The 20579-nt window shown below is 46.6% G+C and overlaps 2 protein-coding genes across 4 annotated transcripts; one reads left to right on the forward strand and one right to left on the reverse strand.

Annotated features, from left to right (window-relative positions):
• Positions 1–2464: 2464 nt before the first annotated feature.
• LOC109884847 (uncharacterized) lies at positions 2465–10638 on the reverse strand. Of its 2 annotated transcripts, XM_031813042.1 has the most exons (5): positions 10394–10635; positions 9887–10275; positions 7379–8959; positions 4093–5383; positions 2469–3329 (listed from the first exon to the last, which is right to left on the reverse strand). In XM_031813042.1, the coding sequence occupies exons 1-5, from the start codon at positions 10584–10586 to the stop codon at positions 2611–2613; spliced, it is 4173 nt and encodes a 1390-aa protein (XP_031668902.1). In that variant the 5' UTR covers positions 10587–10635; the 3' UTR covers positions 2469–2610. The 2 variants fall into 2 exon arrangements, with proteins under 2 accessions (XP_031668904.1, XP_031668902.1); XM_031813044.1 differs by having other exon boundaries at positions 2465–3329; positions 7379–10275; positions 10394–10638.
• Positions 10639–11313: 675 nt separating this feature from the next.
• On the forward strand, positions 11314–20412 carry LOC109884846 (pinin). 2 transcript variants are annotated; one of them, XM_031813045.1, is made up of 4 exons: positions 11314–12745; positions 13631–14424; positions 17204–18239; positions 19183–20412. In XM_031813045.1, exons 1-4 carry the CDS (start codon positions 12565–12567, stop codon positions 19320–19322), a joined length of 2151 nt encoding a protein of 716 aa, XP_031668905.1. In that variant the 5' UTR covers positions 11314–12564; the 3' UTR covers positions 19323–20412. The 2 variants fall into 2 exon arrangements, with proteins under 2 accessions (XP_031668905.1, XP_031668906.1); XM_031813046.1 differs by lacking the exon at positions 19183–20412 and adding an exon at positions 18307–19127 and having other exon boundaries at positions 17204–18264.
• Positions 20413–20579: the final 167 nt, after the last annotated feature.

Below are 20579 nucleotides of genomic sequence, written 5' to 3' on the forward strand. Positions count from 1 at the left end.
AGCCAAAGGCCTCAAAGCATTCACTAGAAGATATACGTTGCAATTCAAGCTTTCTTTTACACAGGGACAGTCAGTCCTGCTGTCCAGAGAGTGTGACCACCACCACCACCGCCCGTAAGCAGCCATCATCTACGTCATCATCTAGGAGCCAGCTCCAGATCCAGCTCCAGCTGAGAGGCTGCTGCCCCAAGAGCCAGGGCAGAAACCAGGGAGGAAACCTGAGCAAGACAGGGAGGAGAACCAGAGGCGAGAGCTATAGGGGGGATGGAGGTCCTGATAACTCCAGGGGGACTGTGACCGTCCCCGAGCCGTTCAGGATGATGATGAGGGAGGAGGAGAAGAAGAGGAGGAAGGTGAGGAGGTTTTTGTTTAGTTGTATTGTAAAGAGTCTTGAATGAATAATGTAACACAGCATTCCATAGGGAATGGACTACCTGTCATAAATACAGTATATGTATGCCAGACGTGCTGAGCAAATGTCCCTCTGGGTGTTTGGGTTAAAAGTACTATATAAAACTAATGTAATATTGATGCATTATTGTCATTAAGGTCAGGACGCGTTCGGAGGTGGAGCTGGAGAACTTGCTGCTGCGCCGGGAGCTGGACGAGTTGAGGGAGTGTGGCATGAAGTTCCGGGCCTCGCCGGTGCCCGCCCACACTCGCCTGCCGCTCTATGACGTCATCAGCCGACGCCTCAGCCAGCGGCCCGGTTACCATCCCGGTAACCACAGAGTTAACTTCGGTAATTATCGGTGTGTCACGGTCAGCGGTGGCAACCAGCGGGCCTCCTCCTGCTCACCCCAGAGACCGTTCAGCTTCCTGGAGAGAGAGAGGAGGAAGAGGGAGCAGAGGATTGAAGTGGAACTGGGGAACCTGGTGGCCAAAGAGGAGAGGAGGGCATTCAAGGCCAGGCCGGTGCCCAGGTCTGTGTACTACAGCCACAGCGCCACCCACAGGCAGCAGAGCAAAGTGCATCAGCAGCTGACGAGTCAGAAGAAACTGAAGAATATGACCCACCAACACAGCACGCGATCTACACCAGGCTTGCGGGCCGAGGGTCCAGGAGAGAAGAGGGGGACAGAGGAGGGCGAGGACCAGGGCCTAACGCTTGTGGAGAAAGAGAAGAGTTTTCACCTAAAAAAGGAGGGACTCCCGTCCTACGACAGCAATAGCTACTGGCGGTCTCAGAGCCGGAGCAGGCGTCCGTCGATCAAGATGGGGACGGGGGGACCTAGGAAGCAGCTTGAGCTCCAGATAGACATGGAGTCGGAGAGGAGGAAGGATAGAGAGAGGGAGTTGTCTTACATCGACCCACTCTGTACCCCTGGCAGCCCCAACAACCTCTGTTCGTCTCTCGTCAGTCAGGAGGACCTCCCTCTCCCAGCAGGCAAAACAGACTACATCAGCGTGTGTAACAGTCGTGATCAAGTTGTCGAAAGTGTTCTGTAAAGGGTTCATTCATTTTGGTCAAAGTCAAGACCTGTATCCTCTACCACTAAACATGTTAACTCCTGTCTCTCTGGGTCATCCTTTACGTGTACAGAGCCTTCAGAAAGCATTCATATCACTTGACTTATTCCACGTTTTGTTGTGTTACATCCTGAATTAAAAATGGATTCAATATCCCACCCCCATCTACATACAATACCCCATAATGACATCACAACAGCCCATAATGACATCACAACAGCCCATAATGACATCACAATACCCCATAATGACAAAGTAGAAACATGTTCTTAGAAATATTTGCACATTTATTGAAAATGAAATACAGAAATATGTCATCTAATTTGTAAAATAAAAAATAAAAACTGTTTCCACTTTGACATTATGAGATATTGTGTGTAGGTCAGTGACAAAAATCTCAATTCAATCTATTTTAAATTCAGGCTGTAATACAAAACGTGGGAAAAAGGTCAAGGGGTGTGAATACTTGGTCTGTAATAATGTAACAGAGTTGAGTAAATACATGACAGATGACAGGGGTTACATACATAAACTAGATGTTTTTGGAGACATCTGAGACTGTATTTGTGTGTTCTAATAATGACACTGATCATGTCTTGATAAACTGTCTTGAATTGACATGTTTGAACGAAGCCCTTGTTTTGTTTATTAGCAGTGTCTTTTCCCACTGTTGTCAGGTGTATGACAATGCATCCATGAGAAAACACACAAAAGTAGTCTGTCTGTTGTGGAAAATAAAACAAAGCAATTTAGGGTAACATTGGCACATATTGTAAGCCTATCTTCCTAAGTCGACACCAAATGAAGTTGTCGAGTAATGTGACATACACCAGACATTAAATTGGGATGTTACAAATATATATATATACACACAGTGCCTTGCGAAAGTATTCGGCCCCTTGAACTTTGCGACCTTTTGCCACATTTCAGGATTCAAACATAAAGATATAAAACTGTATTTTTTTGTGAAGAATCAACAAGTGGGACACAATCATGAAGTGGAACGACATTTATTGGATATTTCAAACTTTTTTAACAAATCAAAAACTGAAAGATTGGGAGTGCAAAATGATTCTGAACTTCATAGCACACCCAGAATGCACCAATTATTGAGTCAAAGAACAATAACATTTTGTTTGGCTAAGGTGTTGGGTTGCCAGTCTCTGGACCTGAGTTTGAGTCCAGGTCAGGGGTGCTGCCCTCTGAATTCCCTGCAGCACTCCGTCTCTGTTTGACTCTATTTACATAGAACTTAATGCCCGACCAGTTTCTGCTTTTGAGCGCCACAGGTTCTGACTGGAGGCATTTGAGGCAGTCCCTCTTTTCAGGAACTTGGCCACTCTTTATGAACGCCATTATGTGTTTCTCTACTGCTGCTCCCTCATCAACGATCCTCTTTAATCTCACAGTGTTTCTTTGGGTTGGCTGGGTGCCTGTGCTACGGGTCGCCTGGGTGCCTGTGCTACGGGTCGCCTGGGTGCCTGTGCTACGGGTCGCCTGGGTGCCTGTGCTACGGGTCGCCTGGGTGCCTGTGCGACGGGTCGGCTGGGTGCCTGTGCGACGGGTCGGCTGGGTGCCTGTGCGACGGGTCGGCTGGGTGCCTGTGCGACGGGTCGGCTGGGTGCCTGTGCGACGGGTCGGCTGGGTGCGTGTGCGACGGGTCGGCTGGGTGCGTGTGCGACGGGTCGGCTGGGTGCGTGTGCAACGGGTCGGCTGGCCGGGCGCCTGTGCGACAGGGGTCGGCTGAGTGCGTGTGCAACAGGTCGGCTGGCCGGGCGCCTGTGTGACAGGGGTCGGCTGGGTGCGTGTGCAACAGGTCGGCTGGCCGGGCGCCTGTGTGACAGGGGTCGGCTGTGGACCTGTTGAGAAAAGATTGCAAAAATAACAGAAAGAACAGGGTAAATAAACACGACCATTTCCAGGCAAATGACCTGTATAAACCATCCACTTGGAGAGCTAGCCTGACCTACAAGGTGTATAAGCCATCCACTTGGAGAGCTAGCCTGACCTACAAGGTGTATAAACCATCCACTTGGAGAGCTAGCCTGACCTACAAGGTGTATAAACCATCCACTTGGAGAGCTAGCCTGACCTACAAGGTGTATAAACCATCCACTTGGAGAGCTAGCCTGACCTACAAGGTATATAAACCATCCACTTGGAGAGCTAGCCTGACCTACAAGGTATATAAACCATCCACTTGGAGAGCTAGCCTGACCTACAAGGTGTAACAAACCATCCACTTGGAGAGCTAGCCTGACCTACAAGGTGTATAAACCATCCACTTGGAGAGCTAGCCTGACCTACAAGGTGTATAAACCATCCACTTGGAGAGCTAGCCTGACCTACAAGGTGTATAAACCATCCACTTGGAGAGCTAGCCTGACCTACAAGGTGTATAAACCATCCACTTGGAGAGCTAGCCTGACCTACAAGGTGTATAAACCAACCACTTGGAGAGCTAGCCTGACCTACAAGGTGTATAAACCATCCACTTGGAGAGCTAGCCTGACCTACAAGGTATATAAACCATCCACTTGGAGAGCTAGCCTGACCTACAAGGTGTATAAACCATCCACTTGGAGAGCTAGCCTGGCCTACAAGGTGTGACATTTGACTTACATTTATTCTGGGGTTCACTGAGAGTGGTCAGTGCTCCAGCCAAAACAACCTCATTCCACTTGAAACCTTTGAATTTGCCAGCAGACTCCGCGACTTTGTGTCGTCCTGACGTCAACGCACAGGATTCCACAGCGTTGCCAATGTTCATTAAGTTGTATCCCATTTGAACAGCCAGCGTCGGACGGTCGTACGTTTTGTTCTCCTCGTTGTAGCCAGCAACAGCTCTCACTGCCGTGATGACGTGAGGTAAATTACTAGGTATGACCAAGTCCTCAAAGCACATCAGAGGTGTACACGTCCTGGCCGTGATGAGGAGTCTTGCCACCTCTCTCATTCTTTGTTGAAGGTATTTGTTTCTTCTGTCATCTGGCTGTAGTTTGTTGTACAGCTCCTCTCCCATGAGGAGGATACATTTGTCATTTCTAACCACAAATGAAACTCGGCCGGAGTTCATACCACAAACTATCTTCCAAAGACCTGTGCTGACGTAGTCGGGTTGAGGACGCATCTTAAACGCCATTGCTGACTGAATCCTCATCTTTGGTCCAGGTTTTGGTTGTTCAGCTTTGGGGTTCAGAGGGCAGTATCTGACATGCTTCCGTAGTGACTTTTGAATGTACAGACCTTGACAGTGCAAGCAGTGGGTGTAACATGGAGTGGATCCTGGCACTTTGGGACGGGAACAGGAGCCCATCTCTCCACTCCCACGTCTTGCTACGGCAACATTACGCACAACGCCTCCCTTTTTATTCAGAAGACGTAAGACTTTTCTCTCTCTGGACTTCTTTCTGAAGCTGAAGGCCTCATCCCGATGCACAATCCGCATGTGTCTTGTGATTTTAACATAAGCCTTTCCACAGTACCGACAACACCGTTTCTTAGACCTTCTACTGTCGGTTACAGACATCGGTATGACGTGTGTGGAGCTTGGAGCTGCTGATGGGGTAGTCACCCTACTGCACACAACCTCTGGTGAAGCACTCTGCACCCTCCGACAGATCCTCTTAGCTGGATTATGAGCCCCAGAGTCTGTTTGGATGTTCATGTCTTTGTTCCCGTCTGAAGGGCTGATCTCAGTCCCCGGGTTGTTTTCATCACATAAGTTGGACAAATCAGATGGTTCGTTCACCACACCACTAGAATGGCATGTTCTCTTCGCTGGTCGCTGTGTCTCAGAGTCTTCTTTAGTGCAGGAGCTACTGTCTGAAGAGTTGCTGTCTGTTACTGAGATGTTTTCCTCACTCCAGGTAGAGAAACTAGATGCTTCATTTGATTCCACGTTACTAGAATCCTAAGAGGGAAACAAAAAGGAGAGATGAATGTAATATGAAAACTCTCGGACAGCAGAGATCCCGTTTTGGAACGTAGATATGGTCATAGAGTTGAGCATTTTAAACAATGTATATCCTTCATATTTAAATCACTTTATACATTTATTCATGTTTATATTTTTCAGTATTCATTTTCTGTAAGGAAATTGCTATCAACATCTCATGTCGTCTCTGGAATTAAATGCTGCTTTGTTGTGTGTGCTGAGTGTGTGCTGAGTGTGTGCTGAGTGTGTGCTGAGTGTGTGCTGAGTGTGTGCTGAGTGTGTGCTGAGTGTGTGCTGAGTGTGTGCTGAGTGTGTGCTGAGTGTGTGCTGAGTGTGTGCTGAGTGTGTGCTGAGTGTGTGCTGAGTGTGTGCTGTGTGTGCTGAGTGTGTGCTGAGTGTGTGCTGTGTGTGTTGAGTGTGTGCTGTGTGTGCTGAGTGTGTGCTGTGTGTGCTGAGTGTGTGCTGTGTGTGTGCTGTGTGTGCTGAGTGTGTGCTGAGTGTGTGCTGAGTGTGTGCTGAGTGTGTGCTGAGTGTGCTGAGTGTGTGCTGTGTGTGTTGAGTGTGTGCTGAGTGTGTGCTGAGTGTGTGCTGAGTGTGTGCTGAGTGTGTGCTGAGTGTGTGCTGTGTGTGTTGAGTGTGTGTTGAGTGTGTGCTGAGTGTGTGCTGAGTGTGTGCTGTGTGTGTTGAGTGTGTGCTGAGTGTGTGTTGAGTGTGTGCTGTGTGTGCTGTGTGTGCTGTGTGTGCTGTGTGTGTTGAGTGTGTGCTGAGTGTGTGCTGAGTGTGTGCTGTGTGTGTTGAGTGTGTGCTGTGTGTGCTGTGTGTGCTGTGTGTGTTGAGTGTGTGCTGTGTGTGCTGAGTGTGTGCTGTGTGTGCTGAGTGTGTGCTGAGTGTGTGCTGTGTGTGCTGAGTGTGTGCTGAGTGTGTGCTGAGTGTGTGCTGAGTGTGTGCTGTGTGTGCTGTGTGTGCTGTGTGTGTTGAGTGTGTGCTGAGTGTGTTGAGTGTGTGCTGTGTGTGCTGAGTGTGCTGAGTGTGTGCTGTGTGTGCTGAGTGTGTGCTGAGTGTGTGCTGTGTGTGCTGAGTGTGTGCTGTGTGTGCTGAGTGTGTGCTGTGTGTGTTGTGTGTGCTGTGTGTGCTGAGTGTGTGCTGAGTGTGTGCTGTGTGTTGAGTGTGTGTTGAGTGTGTGCTGTGTGTGTTGTGTGTGCTGAGTGTGCTGAGTGTGTGCTGTGTGTGTTGTGTGTGCTGTGTGTGCTGAGTGTGTGCTGTGTGTGTTGTGTGTGCTGAGTGTGTTGTGTGTGCTGTGTGTGTTGAGTGTGCTGTGTGTGCTGAGTGTGTGCTGAGTGTGTTGTGTGTGCTGTGTGTGTTGAGTGTGTGCTGTGTGTGTTGTGTGTGCTGTGTGTGCTGAGTGTGTGCTGAGTGTGTTGTGTGTGCTGTGTGTGTTGAGTGTGTGCTGTGTGTGTTGTGTGTGCTGAGTGTGTGCTGTGTGTGTTGAGTGTGTGCTGTGTGTGCTGTGTGTGTTGAGTGTGTGCTGTGTGTGCTGTGTGTGTTGAGTGTGTGCTGTGTGTGTTGAGTGTGTGCTGTGTGTGTTGTGTGTGCTGAGTGTGTGTTGAGTGTGTGCTGTGTGTGTTGTGTGTGTTGAGTGTGTGCTGTGTGTGTTGTGTGTGTTGAGTGTGTGCTGTGTGTGTTGAGTGTGTGTTGAGTGTGTGCTGTGTGTGTTGTGTGTGCTGTGTGTGCTGAGTGTGTGCTGTGTGTGTGCTGTGTGTGTGCTGTGTGTGTTGTGTGTGCTGTGTGTGCTGAGTGTGTGCTGTGTGTGTTGTGTGTGCTGTGTGTGCTGAGTGTGTGCTGTGTGTGTTGTGTGTGCTGTGTGTGTTGTGTGTGCTGAGTGTGTGTTGTGTGTGCTGAGTGTGTGCTGAGTGTGTGCTGTGTGTTGAGTGCCATTGAACATGTTAAATAATAAATTAAATATCATCTTACTTGTTCTGAAGAAGTGCTGGGACTCTGATGAACTTTAACATTTTCACTCTGAGCTGCAGAACAGTCTGGATTTACTGCAGAGAGGAGCTGAGAGTCACTGGTTGGTTCTGATACTCTGTTTTCACTCTGAGCTGCAGAACAGTCTGGATTTACTGCAGAGAGGAGCTGAGAGTCACTGGTTGGTTCTGATACTCTGTTTTCACTCTGAGCTGCAGAACAGTCTGGATTTACTGCAGAGAGGAGCTGAGAGTCACTGGTTGGTTCTGATACTCTGTTTTCACTCTGAGCTGCAGAACAGTCTGGATTTACTGCAGAGAGGAGCTGAGAGTCACTGGTTGGTTCTGATACTCTGTTTTCACTCTGAGCTGCAGAACAGTCTGGATTTACTGCAGAGAGGAGCTGAGAGTCACTGGTTGGTTCTGATACTCTGTTTTCACTCTGAGCTGCAGAACAGTCTGGATTTACTGCAGAGAGGAGCTGAGAGTCACTGGTTGGTTCTGATACTCTGTTTTCACTCTGAGCTGCAGAACAGTCTGGATTTACTGCAGAGAGGAGCTGAGAGTCACTGGTTGGTTCTGATACTCTGTTTTCACTCTGAGCTGCAGAACAGTCTGGATTTACTGCAGAGAGGAGCTGAGAGTCACTGGTTGGTTCTGATACTCTGTTTTCACTCTGAGCTGCAGAACAGTCTGGATTTACTGCAGAGAGGAGCTGAGAGTCACTGGTTGGTTCTGATACTCTGTTTTCACTCTGAGCTGCAGAACAGTCTGGATTTACTGCAGAGAGGAGCTGAGAGTCACTGGTTGGTTCTGATACTCTGTTTTCACTCTGAGCTGCAGAACAGTCTGGATTTACTGCAGAGAGGAGCTGAGAGTCACTGGTTGGTTCTGATACTCTGTTTTCACTCTGAGCTGCAGAACAGTCTGGATTTACTGCAGAGAGGAGCTGAGAGTCACTGGTTGGTTCTGATACTCTGTTTTCACTCTGAGCTGCAGAACAGTCTGGATTTACTGCAGAGAGGAGCTGAGAGTCACTGGTTGGTTCTGATACTCTGTTTTCACTCTGAGCTGCAGAACAGTCTGGATTTACTGCAGAGAGGAGCTGAGAGTCACTGGTTGGTTCTGATACTCTGTTTTCACTCTGAGCTGCAGAACAGTCTGGATTTACTGCAGAGAGGAGCTGAGAGTCACTGGTTGGTTCTGATACTCTGTTTTCACTCTGAGCTGCAGAACAGTCTGGATTTACTGCAGAGAGGAGCTGAGAGTCACTGGTTGGTTCTGATACTCTGTTTTCACTCTGAGCTGCAGAACAGTCTGGATTTACTGCAGAGAGGAGCTGAGAGTCACTGGTTGGTTCTGATACTCTGCTGTCAGATTCCAGCTGCTGTTCCTCCTGATTCGTCCAGAGTTCCTCTTGTTTTGTGGACTCTGGGTCCTCCAGACCCAGCCTGGGACTTCTCTCCTGCTGCTCTGGGGGAACCTCCTCTTTAGAGACAGGGAGAGAGGGCTGCTGGGAGTCTGGAGAGAAGGGAGGGGGAATGGGTCTCTCCATCCCATCAACACGTTCTTCTATGTTTCCTACCTGGTCTTCAGAACAGTCTGGATTTGCTGCAGAGAGGGTTGGTTCTGATACTCTACAAAGGCTTGTTGATTCTGATAGCCCAATGTAAAGCTGCTCTTCCTCCTGCCTGGTCCCGAATTCCTCCCGCTTGTCTTTAACCTTTGTGGGCTCTGGGTCCTCCTGCTGCAGACTGGGGCTCCTCCCTTGCTGCTCAGGTGGAACCTCCTCTTCAAAGACAAGGAGTTCTGGAGGTTTGGAAGGTAGAATGGGTCTCTCCAACCCATCAACATATTCTTCTATCTTTTCACTTTTAGCTGCAGAACAGTCTGGATTTGCTACAGACGTTGATTCTAATTCTTTGCAAAGACTAGTTGGTTCTAAAACTCTGCAGAGGCTGGTTGGTTCTAATACTCTGATTTCAGACTCCAGACCTTGAGGCTGGTCTTCCTCTTGCCTGGTCCTGAGTTCCTCCTGTTCCTCTTTAATCTGTGTGGGCTCTGGGTCCTCCTGCCCCTGACTGGGGCTCCTCTCTTGCTCACAGTGCTGCTGTTCAAGGGGAACCTCCTCTTCAGAGACAGGGAGAGAGAGCTGCTGGGAGTCTGGAGGGAGGAGAATAAGAATAAGCATCTCCACTGCCCCATCAACACATACTCTGTTTTCACTCTGAACTGCAGAACAGTCTGGATTTACTGCAGAGAGGAGCTGAGAGTCACTGGTTGGTTCTTATACTCTGCTGTCAGATTCCAGCTGCTGTTCCTCCTGATTCATCCAGAGTTCCTCTTGTTTTGTGGGCTCTGGTTCCTCCAGACCCAGCCTGGGACTTTTCTCCTGCTGCTCTGGGGGAACCTCCTCTTTAGAGACAGGGAGAGAGGGCTGCTGGGAGTCTGGAGAGAAGGGAGGGGGAATGGGTCTCTCCATCCCATCAACACGTTCTTCTATGTTTCCTACCTGGGCTTCAGAGAGGAGCTGAGAGTCCCTGGTTGGTTCTGATATGCTGTAATCCTCTCCATCAGGTTCTGTTTTGATCTGTTCCGTTGTGTTGGTGGGTAGAGAGTCCCTCTCTCTGTTCTCCAAGGTTTGGTCAAGATGTGAGGGCAGAGGTGGGTCCTGTTCATAGTCACTTTTCACACAGGCAGGGATTAAGATGTCTTTGGTATCAGGTTCCAGCCCTTGAGGCTGGTCCTCCTCTTGACTGGTCCTGACTTCCTCCTGTTCCTCTTTAATCTGTGTGTGCTCTGGGTCCTCCTGCCCCTGACTGGGGCTCCTCTCCTGCTCACAGTGCTGCTGCTCATGTGGAACCTCCTCTTCAGAGACAGGAAGAGAGAGCTGCTGGGAGTCTGGAGAGAGGGAAAAGAAAACCAATGATTACATTTGTATAATTATTTGATCAATAAGTGTTGCTCACAGTAACTATATGATTAGTGCATTTTGAGTTGTCATTATTTAATTGCAAACCTTCGCGGTGTAACTTGATTTCGGAGTTGAAAACCAAATCCAACAGGCTCTGTAAACGTTTGTTCTCCTCGTTTGAACGGGAGATTTCTTCCAGGTACTCGCCTATATTTTGTTCAAGTACAACGGATATCTCCATAGCTACCGCTGTTAATCGTTCGGTAATAAACACATTCAAGAACTGTAATTGTGACATTTTACATTCACGACGTAAACAAACCAAAGCACTAGCCGTTCACGTTCTGCTTCTTCTTCTTCTATTTTGTTTTAAGGCATTAGTTACACAATTTAAAGGATGCACTACCACCACCTACTGGAAGTAAATATGCCTCCAACTTCAAAACCTTTCTTTCTCACGATGTGACAAATTCGTTCAAATTTCATTCCCCAATATTTGTTAACCTCAGTGGATCGTCCATAAGAGGTTGATGGGTTACTGCAGGTAGCTAGCGTTCTACAACATGCAACATTGAAGTTAGGTTTGTTGGATCCTGTGTTTTACATTATAGCCATTACCATATATATGATTGAATATTATCTGCTGTTGGCTTGTTTTGATGTATGTAGGTGTTATGCAACATAGCTGACTTGAAACATTGGTAAAAGTGTCAGGGCCAGGGGACTTTCTCATGCTGGAAAAATACAGAAGGGAGGGCACATTCAGAGCGTGGGGTTGCGAGAACAAGCGGCCTTTTGTTAGATAACAGGAGCCAGGTGCGAGATAACGGTATGGAGCATGAGAGCCTGGATGTTCTTCACAAGCAAGTTACATCAACAGAAGCACCAAGAGGCGGGGACCCGCCTGAGCGCCTGCAATAGGCTGAGCAAGTTTAAACCACGCCCAGTCTCTACTGTGATAGGCCAACAGACGTGTTGGAACTGTCTATCACAGTATAAAGAATACTGTTTACATACATCTTGTCAGTTCCCTGTTCTGCCCTGCGTGGTATTACAGTGAGCCCGTATATACGAAAGTTGCATTTGCCATTTATTACTTAGCTAATAAAAAATACATAGTATAAAATCGGTGACTCATTGTTATATTTATCCTGATACCAGATTCTAATTTACGCAACTCTAACAGGTTCCAAAACACCATAGAAGAATAAAAAGAAGAAGCACAAAAACGGGGATAAAAGCTCCAGAATTTGTTTAGAGTGAGGGGGTCAGGGTGAAGTAGCTGTGGTGAGGATCGCCGAGTTCGTCCCGCGTCCCAAGGATGATTTTGGCCCAGTGGGAGTGACATTTGTGAAGAGAATGGATCCTTGCTTTTTGGTTGATCCATAAATGGTGTGGACTCGTGATGATTTATTGTGTTTCCTCCACCCAGAGGGAGAGGGCGCTCCGGATTACGAGATAAGGGATAAGGATTGTGATGGGTTTTACTCTCTGGAGCATGGCGCTGTTGAAAGGATGGAATATGTTGTTTCTTAACATGACAGTGCATTTTGTATTTGATTGAGCTCTATTTAGATTAGGCTATTTGATCGGAGAAACCTGTATGATGTGAAAAGTTGTGGGGTGATCATGGGGCTGGAGATGCGAGGTGTCAGGTGAGAGAAAGGCAGATTGAGGTTGCCAGGGTTACAGTAGTACAGGAAGTGTGGTATGCTGAAGCAGGGAAGAGAGTGGTTGAGGAACATGGGTACAGGGTGAGGGATCCTGAGAGGATTCCTGTGAGAGATCAAGAGACTGTGATGGGAAGAATATTTGCTTCAGCAAGGTGGGCTTTTTATCATTTATAGTCGTGGTCGTCAATTGTACTGCAGAAATGAATTGAAAGTCACAGAAAATAGAGGTTGTGGTGGCAGTGGTAGAGAAGTACTTGGGATTGCGAGAATTTACTGCAGAACAGCTGCAGGGGGAGTGGTAGGGTTTTGTCTTCTCAACCCACTGGTCTAGAGTTGGACTAGATAGGGTTCAATAGTGGAATGGGTGGCAATTTCCATTTTCCCCAATATTGTATTATTGTATCAAAGAAGGTAGACCGTGAATGGACTCACACCCCTCTCTTCCCTACAGTAGGTGGCGGTGTATGCACCTTAAAGTTGGATGCAATCCAACAACCAAATCCAAAAGAAGAAGAATTAAAGCAGGAAGTGAATAGCTAGAGAGTTGGTTTATTTTCCTCATTGACATGTGGCTTTATAGACCCTAAAATTACCAAATTACAGATGGAGTTGAATACGTTTCTGACTCAGCGGTTAACAGCGGCTGCTGTGGAGATATCGGCTGTCTTTGAAAAAAAATGTGTCGAGTACCGGGTAGAAATCTCCCGTTCGAAGGAGGAGAACAAACGTCTACAGCGGCTGTTGGATTTGGTTTTCCACCCGGAAATCAAGTTACGTCGAGCAGGTTTGTAATAATTACTGTGGCAAACAAAATTATTTATCAAATAATTATACTCATTTAGTCATTCACACACACAGTTAGACTGCAGTATATTAACCCGTCTGTCTCCACACCCGGGGGACTCAAACAAACATGTTTCCAGTAGTAACATAACAAAATCACCACTTCCATAAATATATATATATTTTTTTTATTTGTGTATTTTTTTATTCTATTAAATACATTGGAATGGTTAGGGTTAAATGTGAGTCATCCCTGTTTTGAGCGTCTATAGGACTGTATACATCTTTAAAATCCTTTAATTGACATGACAGTATCTCTACTCGAGCCGACACAGTGAGTTTGGGATCTGTACTAACGGTCTACTCAGTTTTATCTGTTTAACTCCGTATTAATTTATTTCAAATACTGTTTGAACCCAGGTCTGAAGATCACACAGATCACTAGCCAGAGGGAACAAGAAGCTGTGTGTGTGTGTGTGTGTGTGTGTGCGCGCACACACACCAACTTCAGCGGGGTGATAGAAACCTTAAACATCCTTATTCCAGGGAAACAGTATCTTCAACCTATCATCCCCCATTTTTTAAATTTAAATTCTTGTGTATTACTTTATATGACCAGTATAACTGCATCAGAGGAGGCTGGTGGGAGGAGTTTTAGGAGGATGGGCTTATTGGAATGGAATAAATGGAACAGTATTAATCATATGGAAACCACATGTTGGACTCAGTTCTATTGATTCCTCCTATAGCACCTCCCACCAGCCTCCTCTGAACTGCATTGTTAAGGAAGAGCTTGCAATTACTGTTTACACCTGCTGTATCCTGCTGCATCCTGCAGTACGTGAATAAACTCTGATTTGATTTGTTTTCCTTTTCTTCCCTCCAGACTCCCAGCAGCTCTCTCTTCCTGCCTCTGAAGAGGAGGTTCCCCCTGAACAGCAGCACTGTGAGCAGGAGAGTAGCCCCAGGCAGGAGGACCCAGAGCACACACAGATTAAAGAGGAACAGGAGGAACTCAGGACCAGTCAGAAAGAAGACCACCCTCAAGGGCTGAAACCTGATACCAAAGACATCTTAATCCCTGCCTGTGTGAAAAGTCACTATGAACAGGACCCACCTCTGCCCTCACATCTTGACCAAACCTTGGAGAACAGAGAGAGGGACTCTCTACCCACCAACAAAACTGAACAGATCAAAACAGAACCTGATGGAGAGGATTACAGCATATCAGAACCAACCAGGGACTCTCAGCTCCAGCTCCTTCCCCAGGTAGGAAACATAGAAGAACGTGTTGATGGGATGGAGAGACCCATTCCCCCTCCCTTCTCTCCAGACTCCCAGCAGCCCTCTCTCCCTGTCTCTAAAGAGGAGGTTCCCCCAGAGCAGCAGGAGAGAAGTCCCAGGCTGGGTCTGGAGGAACCAGAGTCCACAAAACAAGAGGAACTCTGGACGAATCAGGAGGAACAGCAGCTGGAATCTGACAGCAGCGTATCAGAACCAACCAGTGACTCTCAGCTCCTCTCTGCAGTAAATCCAGACTGTTCTGCAGCTCAGAGTGAAAACAGAGTATCAGAACCAACCAGTGACTCTCAGCTCCTCTCTGCAGTAAATCCAGACTGTTCCGCAGCTCAGAGTGAAAACGGTAAAGTTCATCAGAGTCCCAGCACTTCTTCAGAACAAGTAAGATGATATTTAATTTAATGTGTTAGTATACATGTAGAACAGCACAAAAAGCAGCATTTAATTGTAGTGAAAACAGCCAAATGATTACATGAGATTTTGAAAGCAATTTCTTTACAGAAAATGAATACAAAAAAAAAATATTAACATGAATATATACATTTTGTAAAATTGAGCACACCGCCATTGTGCTGTTCTACAATCTCCATAGACAAACATTGTCAGTGGAATGGCCTTACTGAAGAGCTTAGTGACTTTCAACGTGGCACCGTCATAGGATGCCACATTTCCAACAAGTCGGTTTGTCAAATTTCTGCCCTGCTAGATCTGCCCGGTTAACTGCAGGTGTGGTTATTGTGAAGTGGAAACGTCAAGGAGCAACAACGGCTCAGCCACAAAGTGGTAGGCCACACAAACTCACAGAGCAGGACCGCCAAGTGTTGAAGCATGTAGAGCTTAAGAATCGTCTGTCCTCGGTTGCAACACTCACTACAGAGTTCCAAACTGCCTCTGGCAGCAACGTCAGCACAATTAACTGTTCGTCGGAGCTTCATTTAAATTAGTCTCCACGGCCGAGCAGCTGCACACAAGCCTAACATCACCATCTGGTGTAAAGCTCGCCGCCACTGGACTCTGGAGCAGTGAAAACATGTTCTCTGGAGTGATGAATCACACTTCACCATCTGGGTTTGATGGATGACCGGATAACGCTACCTGTCTGAGTGCATAATGAAACTGTAAAGTTTGGTGGAGGAGGTATAATGATCTGGGGCTGTTTTTCATGGTCCGGACCCCTTAGTTCCAGAGAACGGAAATCTTAACCCCACAGCATACAATGACATTCGAGACCATTCTGTGCTTCCAACTTTGTGGAAACAAGTTTGGGAAAGGCCCTTTCCTGTTTCAACATGACGCGAAGTCCATACAGAAATGGTTTGTTGAGATTGGTGTGGAAGAACTTGACTGGCCTGCACAGAGCACTGACCTCAACCCCATTGAACACCTTTTGGATGAAATGGAACGCCGAATGCGAGCAAGGCCTAATCTCACTAATGCTCTTGTTGCTGAATGGAAGCAAGTCCCTGCAGCAATGTTCCAACATCTAGTGGAAAGCCTTCCCAGAAGAGTGGAGGCTGTTATAGCAGAAAAGGGGGGACCAATTCCATATTAATGCCTATGATTTTGGAATGAGATGTTTGACGAGCAGGTGTCCACATACTTCTAGTCATGTAGTGTACATTTTAATGTGAAAAATCTGAGTCTCATTCCCACAGAATTGTCCACATACAGTGCATTGGTAAAGTATTCAGACCCCTTTTCCACATTTTGTTAAGTTACAGCCTTATTCTAAAATGGATTAAATAGTTTTTTCCCCCCTCATCAATCTACACAGAATACCCCATAATGACAAAGCAAAAACAGTTTTTATAAATTTGCACAAATTTATAAAAACCTATCACATATACACAAGTATTCAGACCTTTTACGCAGTACTTTGTTGAAGCACCTTTGGCAGCGTTTACAACCTCAAGTCTTCTTGGGTATGACGCTTCAAGCTTGGCACACCTGTATTTGGGGAGTTTCTCCCATTCTTCTCAAGCTCTGTCAGGTTGGATGGGGAGCGTCGCTGTACAGCTATTTTCAGGTCTCTCCCGAGATGTTCAAGTCCGGGCTCTGGCTGGGTCACTTAAGGACATTCAGAGACTTGTCCCAAAGCCACTCCTGCGCTGTTGTCCTGTTGGAAGGTGAACCTTCGTCCCAGTCTGAGGTCCTGAGTGATCTGAACCAAGTTTTCATCAAGGATCTCTCTGAACTTTGCTCCGTTAATGTTTCCTTCAATCTTGATGAGTCTTCCAGTCCCTGCCACCACCTTGCTTCACTGTAGGGATGGTGCCAGGTTTCCTCCAGATGTGACACTTGGCATTCAGGCCAAGGAGTTCAATCTTGGTTTCATCAGACCAGAAAATTTTGTTTCTCATGGTCTGAGAGTCTAGGTGCCTTTTGGCAAACTCCAAGTGGCTGTCATGTGCCTTTTTACTGAGGAGTGGCATCCGTCTGGCCACTCTGCCATAAAGGCCTGATTGGTGGAGTGCTGCAGAGATGATTGTCCTTCTAGAATGTTCTCCCATCTCCAGAGAGGACCTCTAGAGCTCTGTCAGAGTGACGGGTTGTTGGTCACCTCCCTGACCAAGGCCTTTGTCCCCTGATTGCTCAGCTGGGCGGCCAGCTCTAGGAAGAGTCTTGGTGGTGCCAAACTTCTTCCATTTAAGGATGATGGAGGCCACTGTGTTTTTGGGGACCTTCAATACTGCAGAAATGTTTTGGTACCCAGATCTGTGCCTCAACACAATCCTGTCTCTGAGCTCTACGGACAATTCCTTCCACCTCATGGCTTGGTTTTTGCTCTGACAATTTCGAGTCTCATAGCAAAGGGTCTGAATACTTATGTAAATAAGGTATGTTTTATTTTGCAAACATTTCTAAACCTGTTTTTGCTTTGTCATTATGGGGTATTGTGATGTCATTATGGGTTATTGTGATGTCATTATGGGGTATTGTGTGTAGATTGATGAGGGGAAAAAGGTATTTTACCAATTTGAAAATAAGGCTGTAATGTAAAAAAAATGGGAGAAAAGTCAAGGTGTCTGAATACTTTCCGAATGCACTGTACAATATTTAATATGATAACTCTACGAACATATCTACGTTCCAAAACGGGATCTCTGCTGTCCGAGAGTTTTCATATTACATTCATCTCTCCTTTTTGTTTCCCTCTTAGGATTCTAGTAACGTGGAATCAAATGAAGCATCTAGTTTCTCTACCTGGAGTGAGGAAAACATCTCAGTAACAGACAGCAACTCTTCAGACAGTAGCTCCTGCACTAAAGAAGACTCTGAGACACAGCGACCAGCGAAGAGAACATGCCATTCTAGTGGTGTGGTGAACGAACCATCTGATTTGTCCAACTTATGTGATGAAAACACCCCGGGGACTGAGATCAGCCCTTCAGACGGGAACAAAGACATGAACATCCAAACAGACTCTGGGGCTCATAATCCAGCTAAGAGGATCTGTCAGAGGGTGCATGATGTTGCCGTAGCAAGACGTGGGAGTGGAGAGATGGGCTCCTGTTCCCGTCCCAAAGTGCCAGGATCCACTCGATGTTACACTCACTGCTTGCACTGTCAAGGTCTGTACATTCGAAAGTCACTACGGAAGCATGTCAGATACTGCCCTCTGAACCCCAAAGCTGAAAAACCAAAACCTGGACCAAAGATGAGGATTCAGTCAGCAATGGCGTTTAAGATGCGTCCTCAACCCGACTACGTCAGCACAGGTCTTTGGAAGATAGTTTGTGGTATGAACTCCGGCCGAGTTTCATTTGTGGTTAGAAATGACAAATGTATCCTCCTCATGGGAGAGGAGCTGTACAACAAACTACAGCCAGATGACAGAAGAAACAAATACATTCAACAAAGAATGAGAGAGGTGGCAAGACTCCTCATCACGGCCAGGACGTGTACACCTCTGATGTGCTTTGAGGACTTGGTCATACCTAGTAATTTACCTCACGTCATCACGGCAGTGAGAGCTGTTGCTGGCTACAACGAGGAGAACAAAACATATGACCGTCCGACGCTGGCTGTTCAAATGGGATACAACTTAATGAACATTGGCAACGCTGTGGAATCCTGTGCGTTGACGTCAGGGCGACACAAAGTCGCGGAGTCTGCTGGCAAATTCAAAGGTTTCAAGTGGAATGAGGTTGTTTTGGCTGGAGCACTGTCCACTCTCAGTGAACCCCAAAATAAATGTAAGTCAAATGTCACACCTTGTAGGTCAGGCTAGCTCTCCAAGTGGATGGTTTATACACCTTGTAGGTCAGGCTAGCTCTCCAAGTGGATGGTTTATACACCTTGTAGGTCAGGCTAGCTCTCCAAGTGGATGGTTTATACACCTTGTAGGTCAGGCTAGCTCTCCAAGTGGATGGTTTATATACCTTGTAGGTCAGGCTAGCTCTCCAAGTGGATGGTTTATATACCTTGTAGGTCAGGCTAGCTCTCCAAGTGGATGGTTTATACACCTTGTAGGTCAGGCTAGCTCTCCAAGTGGATGGTTTATACACCTTGTAGGTCAGGCTAGCTCTCCAAGTGGATGGTTTATACACCTTGTAGGTCAGGCTAGCTCTCCAAGTGGATGGTTTATACACCTTGTAGGTCAGGCTAGCTCTCCAAGTGGATGGTTTATATACCTTGTAGGTCAGGCTAGCTCTCCAAGTGGATGGTTTATATACCTTGTAGGTCAGGCTAGCTCTCCAAGTGGATGGTTTATATACCTTGTAGGTCAGGCTAGCTCTCCAAGTGGATGGTTTATATACCTTGTAGGTCAGGCTAGCTCTCCAAGTGGATGGTTTATACACCTTGTAGGTCAGGCAAGCTCTCCAAGTGGATGGTTTATATACCTTGTAGGTCAGGCTAGCTCTCCAAGTGGATGGTTTGCCAGCCATCCCTAATAATATTATATTTTTTTAGACCGGAAATTTGCATGGAAATGGTCATGTTGAAATGGTCACGTTTATTCATATTCTGTTCCTATATTTTATATTCATTTTTTTTTCTCTGTCTTTCTCTGGTGGTTTCAGCTGCAACATTGTCAACTCCTGTTGAGCCAAAAAGTGAAATATGAAAATCTTGATATTATTTTCCATTCTTTGCTGCCATTTTTTGCTATCTTTTTAAGCAACCTTTTCTCAACAGGCTCCCAGCCGGCCCGTCTCCCAGCTGAGCCGGCGCCCAGCAAACCCGTCACACAGGTGCCCAGCAGGCCCGTCTCCCAGCGGAGCCGGCGCCCAGCAAACCTGTCACACAGGCGCTCAGCCGGCCTGCCTCCCAGCTGAGCCGGCGCTCAGCAATCCCGGCGCACAGGCACCCAGGCGACCCGTAGCACAGGCACCCAGGCGACCCGTAGCACAGGCGCCCAGCCGAGCCAAAGAAACACTGTGAGATTAAAGAGGATCGTTGATGAGGGAGCAGCAGTAGAGAAACACATAATGTCGTTCATAAAGAGTGGCCAAGTTCCTGAAAAGAGGGACTGCCTCAAATGCCTCCAGTCAGAACCTGTGGCGCTCAAAAGCAGAAACTGGTCGGGCATTAAGTTCTATGCAACTAGAATCTAACGGAGACGGAGTGCTGCAGCAAACTTGGGAGAACGCGGGGTCTTCAAATCAGGTCCAGAGACTGTCAACGCAACACCTTAGCCATTGCGTTTCCCAGTCAGACTTCGAACCAGCCAGGGATTTGAACCAGCAACTTTGTGTGTGGTGGGGGGGTTACAGGTACCAATATTTAAATTCATATTCTGTTCATATATTTTATATTCATTTAGTTCACACATTGTACCTATGGGTTGCCACTAAAAACATTGAAGAAGAAATGAACTTTGCCATTTCCTGGTTGGTAAAATTCTAATGGTAAACCTAATTTCAGTTTGTGACAAAACAAGCAAGTATAGTATAGACTACAGGATCATTGTACCATCTAAACCGCCGTGAAACAATATATTTTCCAAAAACAAAAATATATTATTTTTTCGTCTGTTTTGAAGCTGAAAACAAAACTGAAAGTAAAAGACGCAAAAACGAAACTTAAGAACGGGAAGCATAGAAATAGGGCACATAGAACAGATCTACCGGGCTTCCTAGACTCACTTTCAATGAGAGTGACAGATCTATAACTGTGTAAGTAGAGATGGAGTCCTCCATCGGGATCTTGAGAGGCAGTAGGGCTCATTTTGGTTTTTATACATTTTTGTAATTTGAGATTAAACCGAATTTTTATCTATGATCTTCAATGCATTTGGGAGCGATAGAGATACATTGTCTAGATATAGTACAATATCGTCTGCGTATTGATGTTATTTTCTTTGATTGATGAATGGCCTGGGCCAGTGGGTTCCCATGGATAATAAAATAACAAAGGAGAAATTGATCGCCTTGTCTGCTGCTTCTAGTGATTATAACTATGGCTGAGGGAAGACCGACCAGAGATCTAACCATTCTAGTTTAGTAAAAGCTTTTTCTGCATGGAGAGATGATACAGCCCAAGAGCCTGTTGATTCTGATGAAGCATCGAAGATATGGAATAGTCGACGGATC

Source organism: Oncorhynchus kisutch, unplaced genomic scaffold, assembly GCF_002021735.2.
Source record: "Oncorhynchus kisutch isolate 150728-3 unplaced genomic scaffold, Okis_V2 Okis04b-Okis11a_hom, whole genome shotgun sequence".
Taxonomy (NCBI): Eukaryota; Metazoa; Chordata; class Actinopteri; order Salmoniformes; family Salmonidae; genus Oncorhynchus; species Oncorhynchus kisutch.

What these genes read in the sequence shown, in the direction of transcription:
- LOC109884846 (XM_031813045.1), top strand. Translation starts at nt 12,565, where the DNA reads ATGGAGTTGAATACGTTTCTGACTCAGCGGTTAACAGCGGCTGCTGTG. An exon ending in CCAGCACTTCTTCAGAACAA is followed by an intron (nt 14,425 to 17,203) that starts GTAAGATGATAT and finishes TTTCCCTCTTAG; the next exon opens with GATTCTAGTAACGTGGAATC. An exon ending in CAGTGAACCCCAAAATAAAT is followed by an intron (nt 18,240 to 19,182) that starts GTAAGTCAAATG and finishes TTTTCTCAACAG; the next exon opens with GCTCCCAGCCGGCCCGTCTC.
- LOC109884847 (XM_031813044.1), bottom strand. Translation starts at nt 9,565, where the DNA reads ATGCTTATTCTTATTCTCCTCCCTCCAGACTCCCAGCAGCTCTCTCTC. An exon ending in CCAGCACTTCTTCAGAACAA is followed by an intron (nt 5,384 to 7,378) that starts GTAAGATGATAT and finishes TTTCCCTCTTAG; the next exon opens with GATTCTAGTAACGTGGAATC. An exon ending in CAGTGAACCCCAGAATAAAT is followed by an intron (nt 3,330 to 4,092) that starts GTAAGTCAAATG and finishes TTTTCTCAACAG; the next exon opens with GTCCACAGCCGACCCCTGTC.